The sequence below is a fragment of the Acanthisitta chloris genome, unplaced genomic scaffold (assembly GCF_000695815.1).
Source record: "Acanthisitta chloris isolate BGI_N310 unplaced genomic scaffold, ASM69581v1 scaffold5532, whole genome shotgun sequence".
NCBI classification, from domain to species: domain Eukaryota; kingdom Metazoa; phylum Chordata; class Aves; order Passeriformes; family Acanthisittidae; genus Acanthisitta; species Acanthisitta chloris.
Window position 1 is genome coordinate 1 of NW_008662069.1, and position 12541 is coordinate 12541.

At 38.0% G+C, this 12541-nt stretch overlaps 1 protein-coding gene across 1 annotated transcript in view; it reads left to right on the forward strand.

The window, feature by feature from the left end:
• Positions 1 to 1996: 1996 nt before the first annotated feature.
• The window catches only part of LARS2 (leucyl-tRNA synthetase 2, mitochondrial), an 87287-nt gene continuing 76742 nt past the window's right edge, over positions 1997 to 12541 (forward strand). Inside the window, exons 1-2 of the mRNA XM_009070463.1 lie at positions 1997 to 2230; positions 4064 to 4192. Coding sequence (XP_009068711.1) covers positions 1997 to 2230; positions 4064 to 4192 — 363 coding nt within the window. The remainder of the gene's footprint in view (positions 2231 to 4063; positions 4193 to 12541) is intronic.

The window sequence follows — 12541 nt, forward strand, 5'->3', positions numbered from 1 at the left end:
GCCCAGCCCGCTCCCGCGCTGCCTTCTCCGTGCGCTCACCTGCCCCGGCGCTGAGTCCTCGCCAGGCGCTTTGCAGCGCTTTGGTTCGGTAAAGGCCTCCTGTCCCACGTGCTTGCCGCGCCGTGCCACGCGTTCTCTGTGTCAGGGGAGGTTCAGGTTAGCTGTTAGAAACAGGTTCTTCACCCAGAGGGTGGTTGGGCACTAGAACAGCTCCCCAGGGCAGTTGTCCCAGCACCACGTGTCACAGCACCAAGCCTGACAGAGCTCAAGAGTTGTTTGGACAATGTTCTCAGGCACATGGTGTGTTTCTTGGGGATGTCCTTGCAGGACCAAGAGTTGGACTAAGTGATCCTCGTAGGTCGTTTCCAACTCCAAATATTCTGTGATTTATTTCCCTGTCAGTCCAGCCCCTTCCTCCTTCCCTTCTTGGCACACGTGCCTGAGCTGAACAGTTTTGGCTCATATTTGCTCCTTTGAACACCCAGCACGGGGCTGGGATGTGGGAAGGGGCCAGTCAGCTTTTCCTAGACCCGTGCACAGAAGCCTGGAAAGGCAAAACCACTTAGTGTCATGTCTTTTGGATTTGGTTTTCCTCTGTGCTACACATCCTGGCTTGGCCCAACCCATTACTCTGATCGTTGCATCACTTGCTGCTCATCCCATCTTGTGCATGAGGGGGTCTGGGGTTGGGAAAGACACTGCAGAGTGAAAAACTGTGAAATACTGAAGTGTAAATTTTGAGATGAGTGTAAGGTTATGGAGGGGGTGAAATTGGGTGTTTCCTGAATGACTCATGTGCACCTACACTGGGAATCCTGAGTACAGCCCTGGATTTGTTGTTATTACAAGTCAGAGAGATTTTACAGATTAGCCACAAAAAATTAAGAGCATGACATATGTAAGCGCAAACATGTTTAAAAGACCCTGCTTGCTGAACAAGAGAGGAAAGGTGCAATTCTGCAGGTAGGTGATGAGAAAGGCCCTGAGGGTTTCTGTATGCATATATGGTGAATGTTAAAGGAAGTATAACTCCCACTGTTTTACTGGGGATCTAATTCAGGTGGTATAGCAATTACTTCTACTGATAATGTCGCTACCTTATGGGAAATACATAAGTAAAACCTTTTCTTAGGCAGACATGCTCTATGCAGAGATTTTACTGATGTAACTGCAAGGAAAATCATGATCTGACTGAAATACCTAAGCTTGGTACAAGTCAAGTGTATTGGCCAAAATTTGACAAAAACCCACCAAAACCAACCATAGAGGATAGGGAATATTCATGTAAATAAATAAAGTTTTTTTAAGAAAAGGAATTAGGGGCCAAGGTGAGGAAGAAATCTCAGAGTAGGGATCTTTTTACCTTGTTGAGACTGATCCCAAATGTGCAGACTATTTGATCTTTCTCATGTCTGACTAGTTTTAGAAGACTTGCTCTGAAGCATATGAGGAGTTAACTGGCTTTCCAGTTGAAAGAGAAAGCCTTAGCAAAACAGTCAGTTTGGAATATCTAGTTGAAATTACTAATTATAGTCATCCTCCCCCATCTCTTTTCAGTGATGACAAATTCAGTATTTTTACAGGATAATTTCATCCAACTTCCTCTTCTCCCTATTTCATTCTGAATTTTTACTAACACCGTTAGCCATCTTCTTCTGTTCAGGCAACTGAGCTTCTTGGAACCTTCAGGTGACTGATTCCGCTTTCATGGGAGTCTGCAAGAATTGTATTTTATTAGATAAGACACCTAACACAACAGTTCTGTTCCAAGCCAGGGCCACAGTTAGTTCTCTCGGCTAAGGAATCCATGCTTTTATATTTCAGACACAGGAATAAAATGCAGGTACCATGGAAAACAGCCGAGTAGTCCCAATCAAGCTAAAATATGTTTCATAGCTACCAATTTTCTGTATAATCACAATGAGCACTGAATTCTTGCTATATGTTATAGACTGAAATACATGTTTTTGTCTTTTCAGGTGTGATAACCTTAAGAATGCAGTCGGTTTGTCAGAGAGTTGGCACTTGTTCCTCATGTTTGAAGAGACAACTGAACGGCTTCCTGGGATTAAGGAAATGGCAGAGAAGGCTGGTTCCTGCTGGTGTGAGAACTATTTACAGTGAGACGGGGAAATGGGAAAAGAGCTATGGGTTGGAGACAAGAAAAAGAGTTGAAAATTGGTGGCTGCCAAGAATAAAGGATCAGTTCTGCAGAATTTCAGAAACTGATGTAAGCATTATGAGAAATTCGGGGATTACATGTTTGATATTTTTGTTGTCTTGGAATGAGGTTAATTGAAACTTACTTACTACAGTTGGCTTATAAGGATAAGGTGTATATTGCATTTCAGGAGAAAATACTTTTGTGTGATAGTAGATTATTGAAAACCATCGATGACATAGGTGGAAAAATAACTGAAAAATGTTGAGGAACAACACAGTGATAAGAAAAGTATGAACTTACAGATTTAGAAAATATTTAAGTTGTAATTTCTTTCTTTGTATATTATGCCATATTTAGGAATTAGTTATTCAAACTATTAAAAAAAGCATCTTCTACATTTGTAACTTTTGTAAACAGTTTTTCGGGATCTTGTTCCCAATGTTGTGACAAATCTATTACACTGCACACTGTGACTCATTAAAACCTATGTTAGGGGAAAATGATTTAATATTTTCTGGTTCACAGTCTCATAGGAATAATAAGTGACTTGCAGAAAAAGAAAGTTTTCCCATGCAATAAAAGATCTTGAAAACAACGTTATCTCAGTCTCTGACTCTTTTTGCCTTCGTAATTACTCTCAGTCACATAGATAGAAAAACATTTTTGTGCCCCTTCATGGTTTTCTGTTTGTCTTTCATAAAATGTGGCATCTCCCAGACAAAAAATTTGTTCTGTCAAAATGCTGAAGAGAGAAAAGAGCTTCCTTTTTTCTGGGGAAGAAAACAGATGAAAATGGTGTGCATGTATACCTGTACCAGAGAAAGCAATAATTTGGGCCTATGTCTTTGATATCTGACAACACACGTACACATAGGTATTGTATACAGCATACATAGGCTAAGTTCTAAATTGTATTTTTAATGATATTTTCGTTTTGTCCTTACAGTTGAAATAGATTTAATAACATCTCGTATTAAGAGGCAAAGAGTGTATAGTGCTACATTGAAGTGCTCAGATTATTTCTGATTTCTCTATGATTGGACAAAAGGGATTAGGAAGTAACAGTTGATAAATACGAAGAGAGTTTTATTCAGAATAGTAAAAGCTACCCATAATTTATTTTTTTTATTAACAATAGAAAATTAATGTGGGAACTTATCAAATATATCAATGGTAAATTCAATGGAAATCAAGATGTATTAGGAATAATTGATGTGAGAGAGAGTTTGGTTTCTTTGTAATTTTTGTCATTTTACTCAACCCTAACTAAATGAAATTTTTACCTTTTCATTATGTAAGATGCTGCTGGTAAGATGTCTTTGGATCTGAACATAATGTGGTGAAACCAAAGAATTTCACTTTAGCAGATGTTCATGCGATTGCAAATGCTGTAGTCACTCAGTGAGTTACTGCAGTTCTGCTGACAGAAAGCAGCTGGCCAGGAGTGAGCTCCATGTTTGTTGCAGATACAAAGTAAAGCATGAATTATTTCAACTGTTATGAGGATAATTTAATCTGTAATGTTTTCATATTTTTTTGGTGGAGCAGATTAAGAGCACACAGATAATCAGTTACAGATGCTATGGTAGGGAATGGTGATTTGTTAACCTTCAGTTCTGCTAATGTATCTTTTATTGAGTAAAAGGTAATTGATTTTCTTAATATTGAAGTGCCATATAAGTGTTGATATAAATTGATGAAGTGGTGGCAAAGTCTGATAAAGCATCTCAACTGCCCCAAAGAATTTGATCCAATGAACTTTGTCAGTGTTCACTTGGATCGGTTCCAGCACCACCTTGTTTCTCTTCATGGTACCATGTAGTTTATAATGTGCACATGTATTTATTCAAGAGAAATGCTAACTCATGTAGTTACTGCTTTCTAAAAATTTCTTTTTAGAAATCAAGACCAAAATTTTATGTGCTTTCTATGTTCCCATATCCTTCTGGGAAGCTTCACATGGGCCATGTTCGTGTCTACACCATCAGTGACGCTATAGCTCGGTTCCAGAAAATGAGAGGGATGCAGGTAAGAATAGATCAGCAGTAGGACTGGATATGGTGGTTTTTTATGTTTTAATATCATAACTGATCAGGAAAATAGTGTTTTACAAAATCCAGTTAAGGTTTAGTTGGAATATATGCTATGGATGCATAGATAATTACCCATGAAGCTTTGAATATTGAAATTCAAGACTTCTTTTAAAGTAGGTGGTGTTCAGAACACTGTTGACAGCAGGTCGTTAGAAGCAATCTCAGATGATACAGCCGATTCTGTATCAGCAACCTGAATCTACTGATGTATGGCACAGTGTTGATGAGATGTGTAGGCCACACAGTTTCTATGAGAGGAGAGTGAACACCCTACTGGCATATGGGTGGGACCAAGGGCAAGGAAAAGATGTAGCTGGGAGGAGAAAACTGAGACACCACAGAAGTCAGCTGCCTTCACCTCTTCTGCTCCCGAGAACTGGTCAGACTCAGAGGGACACCTTGCTCCTCTGCCAGCTGGGAGATAAATCCTTCTCATGACTGCTGCAAGTCAGAGGAACAGGGTCATGTCACATGTCACACATCACATCATGTGGGTGTGACTAGAAGCACTTGTTCTGTAGCCACTGACCCCTTGGCTTGCCTTCCTCATGTATGTGAAACATTGAAGGTGCAAGTCTATGAGATAAGCTAAGCCTAACTTTCTTGCTACATCTGCAAGAAGAAATCCCATTCACCTTCCACAGTTCTCTGCTTCCCAGTCCATCCTGTGCCTGCAATGATTTCCCCCTTGCTTCCTTCTGTCTCTCTGTTATGTAGCAGGTATAGCTGAGAGCTTAGTCCCTGAAATCTGCAGTGGGATCCTAACTGGTGTTCTGCAGGATGGGCTGGTGGGTAAAATTTGAAGGATGTAAGGAAGGTGTGGGAGAAACATATTATGGAGGAGAGACATTTGCTAGGGGGAAAATGTTGAGAGTCTAGGAAACAGTAGGAAGGAGGAATATGGAAAGAGAAGGGAACAAAAAAATATAGCCATGGGCAAGGATCTAAGATGACACTCAGGAATTCTCTCTAATGTATGAGAGAGAAGGAGCAGCTCAAGAATATAGCAATCAACCTCAGTAGAGTACAAAGAACATGAAATGGAGAGAGAAATGTTAGTTGCTGGTTGTGGTACTAAGTGTGATTTCCTTGCTACAAGTGCTGCAGAAGTGTAGCATTTCCTGGATTTATCACCATCCATATGAGACACTGATAGGTATTGTCACTGAATTATTCAGTGTGCTGCCTTTCCAAATACTATGTGTTTTATGCCAATGATGAACATACCATGCACTGAATATGTGCTGCTGCTTTGCAGAAATGCATTCTTATGCCTTCAAAATGACAGGAAAAAGAAATAACTGCCTTAAACTTTAAATGAGGAAAAAAATCCCAATGTCTGTTGTAACACTAATCTTTACTAACTCTTCTGAGTGACCAAAACTTGGGTATCACTAAAAAAATTAAGCAAACTAGGCATTAGTTAGGTTGCCCAGGGAGGTGGTGTAGTTACTATCCCTATAAGAGTGTTAGAGGTGTCTGGATCTGGTGCTGGAAGATATAGTTTAGGGTTGAGGGGTTACAGTGGAGTGGCAAGTTAATGGTTGGACTTGATGATCTTTAGAGGTCTCCTCCAACCTTGATGATTCTGTGATTTGAAGGGAAGTTTGATTCTTGTTTGATGTGAAGTCTGCTGGAGGTGTCATTTGAGGATATAGCTCACCTCTCATTAATAGAAGTGAAGATAGCCACCAAATTTCTGTTCAGAAAGATAAACATTTGCTTCCTCTTGTACTAGCTAAAATAAAGTGAAAATGTTTTTCTACATCATATATATATAGGATGCTCTAGTTGTTTGCATTTGAGTACAAGTTAAGTAAGCACCTTTGGAGAAAATGGAGAAGATAATATATAATGGCAATGAGGTACAAGAGCCGCCATGCAAGCTAGTTTGTATTTCCATATTTGCCTATATTTTTCCAGAAAAGTTTTTAAAGGCTTTTCAAGTTTTTACATCTTGCATTTCAGCTTATTTTTATGTTTCATGTAAAAATTACTTTGAAGGATACTGGAGTGCCTGTAGAACATGCTGGATTTCTATAAATACTTATATCTTCTGTTGTGTTAACCAGTTTGAACATCTATTTTTGACTAAAGGTGGGCAGCCAAGGAATTTAACCTTCATTTATGGTTAAGAAACATTAAAAATCTCTCAGATGATTTTCTGAGCATGTCAGATTAAGAGATACTGTGTTGGCCACGTATATTAACTTGCTGGAACTTATATTTACCATAAAAAACTTTTTCTGTATTAGCTGTGCTAGTTTCTCCATCACTTAGAATTGAAGTATTTATAATTGATTTTCTCCTTGCAATTAATTTATCAGCCTCTAGAATTTTTCTCTGTCCTTTGTCACGGCTGTACAATCTCTTAAAGATTTCTTTATTGTGATGGTTTTAGGCTATTACATGGTTATACCATAAAATTTGATATTCCCAAGAAAAATAGTTTTCCCTATATCCAAGGGATTACTGGAATTCTTCAGTACATGAAAAGAAAGAGTGCTTTAGAAATAAACATGCTAATATGCATAACTTTGAAGTTATTCCATCGATTTTTTTTTTTCTTTCTCAAAATTCAGCTCAAATATTGCATATTTGATAGCTCAGGGACTGCTAATGTTTCCCCAGTCAAAAATAAGGTATTTAAGGCAAGTTTGGGATAAGATTTTTGAGTAGTAACGTTTAAACTTTGCTTCCATCATTTGCAAACTGAAAAAAAAACAAAAAGGAAGGGTCACTGAAAATAATCTTAGGAACTGTATCTCTGCATAGAGATGGAGAACTGACCCTGGTCAATATCTCATAACACTGTGCTAGAAGCAATACAGGTAGGTTGAAAGTGTTTGTAAGGCTACAAGTAGTGATGGGCTGCAAAGCCACTCAGAGTTCCCAGGGAAAACTTCAGACTATAGTGTTTAACAACAGTGAGGGAAAATGTATATGGTTTGTACAGAGCTGATGAGAATATATGGCTGAGTAAGAGAGCGATTTATGTTGGAGATACTTTTCTTAGAGGATGCCTTGATGAGAAAGCAGTAAATGAGTTTTGTTTTGATTTAATCTGGACATGCAAGAACTGGCTTATTGGTTATAATATTTAAGTAAGGATAAGATAGAATGCATTTACAAGGAGGTTAGAGGTCCTTTAGTAAACTGGAACCATTCTTGGAATGCAGTTGTGTCATTTCTTCGTATTGGAGGTATTTTGAAATCTTAACTGGGAAAGTTTGAAATCATTTGGATACTGAGGTTTTTGTGGTTTTTTCTTCTGAAGCGAAACATTAGTGTTTCATCTTTTTAGCTGGATAGGATCTGATTTTGTTTCAAGTAAAAGATATAAAAATACATTCTAGAGAGGTAATATGTGTTGAAATCTACTGGTATTTGCAGAAGAACTGCACTTCATCAGCATTTTAAGTGGGGAAATAAATATTTATTGCTTCCCCCTCCCCTTGTTTTTGGAAGAAGTGCTGCTCCAGTATAAAACTGTAGATGAAAGCATCGTGGAGCATTGTCTTGTTCCGGGACTCCTTACGGACCCGTAGGCAGTGCATGGGAAACAAACTGTCATGCACTTGGATTGAGTTTCTGGATAAATGATTTGTAGAGTACATCTGTTATAAGATAACTTGTTTACATTCTAATTACTGAAGATGAAGTTTGAAGTCTTTGCGTGGGAAATGTAAGCTGTATAGATTAGTTAGCATGAATGCACTGAGCTCAATCTCCTTCCCAAATGTGTTAAGGATGACATTTTTCTTGAAGTGCAGTTGAAACACTTTGTGTGGAGAGTTCTAGATGTTATTAGGAACACATTTCTTTTAAAAGGCTATGAAAAAAGTAATTTATATATTTTAAATTACAAATTTGTAGCTATTAATAAACCAATCCAGAATGAGAATGTGCAGTTTCTGGTGGTGTTTTCTCTGTGAATTTACTTGCATGTTGTGAATTCAAATGTAGGAGTTTTGTAAGAAGTTAAGATATTTCCTATTCATTATTTCACAGTGCAGTGTCCAGATTATACAGATATTCATGGTGATTTTCACTATGGCAGTCTGCTGCTGTTCTGGGAAGAAGTACTTACCATTGCTTTATCGTGCTATCATTATCATGTCTTTGATAAATTCCAAAGCAGATAATTTGTGCCTCTCGGAGGACTGAGAATAATTCCCTTAACGATCAGTAAACAGGGAGTGATTCAGTTCAATAGTCTTTGTGATATCTTTTTACTGAAATTGATGCCACAGCATGGCAGTCACATGTGAGAGTTATACAGAAATGAGAATAATCTCTGGACAAGTTAGGGTGAAATTCCTGCATGCCAGAATCACATTTCTTAATTCACAGTTAAACTGCTCTTGATAGATGGGATTAGAATATTGTCAGTGATATTTTCCCACTATCACCAAAGGACTCACAGTGTTTTTGTTTTATCCATAACATCTCTTCTTTTAAATTGGATGTATTTTCATTAATTGTTTTCCCTTTCAGCAGTGAATCTTAATACTCTTGAAATTGCAAAAGTGAATGGTATTGAAGACAGGCAAGTTTAATTAAAACTTTATAATTAATTCATCAGGAGGATGAATTATTTCAATACAGATCCATTTTCTGATCATCATTACCAGCTACTCTCCACCTTTTTTGTGTGAGGCTGTTGTGTCCTTTTGTCAGGTTATTCTGTGTGGTGTAAATCACATAGAAAATGTTACAAGTATCGTGCGTGAATTGAATCTTATCTAATTTCAGTTTTCCAGTAGCAAGTACCGAAGGTGTTAATGAGCTCACTCTGTTTCATTTTGAAAGAAAAAGACAAAATGAGACAAGATTGTAAATGCAATTATGTTAGACGAGAATGTGTGAGATTAAGGAGGCAAGAGACAACTTTGTTCTCAAAATGTTTGTGGTAGTGTGTGGACATAGAATAATTTCTCATATTTTGTATTTTGTGAGTATAAAAAATAAATGAGGCCATTTTATGTTTTGATAGAAATCGGTGTGGGTTGATTATTTTTTAATTTGAAAGTGCCTTCTGAGAATGCTAATAAGCAACACTGTGTTGCAGAAAAGCATTAAATAGTCCTTGCTAGAACGTACACGCTGGTCAGAAATTCATTGTTTTAATCTATTTCCAGGTGTGCCTTGGCTGCTTGGAGTTGTTTTTTTCCTTGGTTTGGTGGTAGCAGTTTTAACCTGTTGTGTAATGGTGTTTATTACCTGGTACACTTAAAAGACAATCTAGGCTGCATTCAGGTGGAGGTCTTGTATTTAAAATGTGTTCTATCTGTAATCTGTCAATTTACAAATCAGATTTTCAACAAATTCATCCCAATTGTAGGCAGCCAGTGGAAGGGGCAGCCATCCTCGACTTTCCCAGCTCCCAGTGTGTGTTCTCACTGTCTTACTTGTGTGTGTTTGCACAGTTGTGAGATCCAGTGCGTGGAGGATGCTCCTGGAGCTTGGAGGGTTTTTGTTGTCTTCTTTTATTACACACCCTCTGAAGAAAATACATTTATTTGCAGGCCTTTTGGATACTGATTCTGCTGTCTTAAAAGTTAGAATGCATTGATCTAGATGTAAAAATGTTACGTCAGCTCTCTGGTCACAGTTTTGAGACATACTGAGCACATCAGGAGAGCACACATGTTCATTGTTTTCTTACAAAATCAAGGGATGTTCACTGAATCGTCAGTCCTAGTTATGCTGATGGAGGCTTAGAACTGAGTGTTATGAGATTACTGTCAGCTCTGTTATACACTGTTGCAGCAGTGAATAGATGAAGATCCTCTGAGAGGATGAGCTGCGATCTCAGAAGTGAATTAACAGAGTTCCTGTGTCTTTCTCCGGTACACACCACAGTCACATTAAGAACTGTAGCCATGGTTAGCAACAGATGTGTGACCATGTTGTGAAATGATTCTTAAAGCAGTGCTTCAAGCTGATTTGCAGTCAGAGTCTTGGGGTCTAAAATGTTTCAAGATATGACTTGTTGATAACCTGTTCCTAAAACTGCCACTTAGAGGTAGTTACTGAACACCATGTTCCCCAGGGACAAATTAATCACCTTGCAACTTTGTCTGTTCCTATGCAAAATGTGTGAAGTGGTAGAAAATGTCAGCATTTCATAGCTGATTCCGCCTGATCCTGTGAACTTCTGAGGATCTTAAATTACATAATCTATGTTCAAGACTAACCTAGGAGCTTTCACCAGGAGTTTACATGTCCACTTCATTGTGAGGACAGGAAACATGAAGCTGCCTTTGGCAGTAGCACTATTTCCTGCCATCTTAAAGTGGCTGAAACTGTAGCCTGTCTTCTTTTACTGTGCATAAGCACCCTTAGACTTATGCATGCCTCCTGCTTTACAAGGTATGGTCAGTAGTTGTTTTTCTTTCTCATTGTGGCTTAGAGAAAATATTGTGTGCACACAGAAGTGATGCTTGGAGGAAAGGTCACTCCAGTGAGCAGAATGGATCCGTCTGTTGCATAAAGACTGCTGTCAAAAGCAATCAAGTCAGCATTCAAGAAAAGTGGATGACTTGTTTTTCTTCTGCTCATCTGTAATGCTAGAGAGAGCAGTCATGTTTTCTGATAGTCAGAGCCTATGGCCAACCCATCAAGGAGCTACAAGGAATACCCTTTGGTCTTCAAAATTGCTTTCTATTTTTCCCCTATTTTTTGTTTGTTTTCAACATTCGTACTGTTCCTTTTTTGCTTTGTGCCAACTTCTGACATGTTAGTTATATATTTTCTTTTCCTCGTGTGTGTGTGTCTTGAGATTTTTGACATGTTTTACGTCGGATAAGTAGAGTTAAGTTGTAATGTCAAATGCTGCATTAAGGCTGTGGCATTTTAACTGCAGATTACAGCCAGAAGGAGCTGACCTGTTGTTTAGACAAATGCAGTTCACAAACCTTTCAAATCCATTCATGGTAGAGAAGTAAATGAGACAATAAACTTGAAATAATTTTCTAAACCACTGTGCATGTTACATTCATCTCTATAGCAACTACATAAATAGATCTATCCTGGAGATTAATTTGAGGATATTTTTAATGTCTCTTTAAATTCAGTTTTCTGATTGAAACTTGAATTAAGCATAGTTCTTCAGCCCTTTAACTTGAAGATTGCTGTTGGTGGTTACATTGAACTTTTGAATGTGAAGGGTGAATACTTGTGAAAATTTTTCATAAATGCTTGAATTTGAAAGATCTGTGTGCACAGGTTACTCCTTCTAGTGCTGATGTTACAGTGATAAAATGTCTGCACATTAACTGTCTGGAGCATCACTCAGCCTTTTTTGGAGAGCCTGTAGCTGGTAGTGAAGTTGTTTTTTCCAGTCTGGTTTGTTTTATCATGTCTGTCCAGTTTATCATGTCTGTCCAGAGACAGGTCATTAGAAATAGTAGTGGTCATAAAGAACTGAGATGCATAAATTAATATTTTAGTGTGTTCTTAAGATATTCCATTGAGATTTATAGTATAGTATATGTAAAGTTTGCCTGCCTTTTTTTTTTCTTTTATACCAATGGTTCTGACTGCTGGGTGGGAGGGTGGGGAGGAGAAGGACTGGGGACAGGTGTGCTTCAGCAGGGCATTGAGAAGTGGTTTAGGCTCCAGTTGGGATTTTTCATGTAATGTTCCCCTCTCCATTGTGTGGAGAAGGAGGGAGTTAGGGCAGATATTTTCTGAAACTGTGGTGTGAGGAGCAGTAATTTGTCTGATAATAGGGAAAACATGTAACACATTTGTAGCATGTGGATTTCTATTAGATTTAGACTTCAAAAATGTGCTGTGCATGGACCTTTGCTGTGCTGGCTTGGATCACAGGTGGTCACAGGTTAATACCTTTGGTTTTGTTACTGCACCCATAGAGTAATGATATACAGCTGGTTTAGTTTTGGATCAGTATTGAAAATGAGAACACTGAGGAGTCACATCTGTTAAATCCTGTTGCTTTTGCACTGTGTTGGTGCCTAGGGCATCTTTATAAACACGTCTATAAAACATTTTTTATGAAAGATTACATTAAGTCAGAGGATTGGAAGGTGGTGGCAAAGAAGAATAAAAATAATTCAAACCACTGACTAAAGTAGCTCTTATGCTTACAAAACAAGCAGATTTTTCACATGGAGACAGATTATGAGATTAGTATTTCTGGGATTGCTTTTCTATTGCTTAATTGCTTACATGCCACTAAGGAAAAAGTTCTTTATATAAATACATATTTTAAGGGGTAAAAAATTTTATTTCTTACTGCTTGTGAAATGTTACTCAG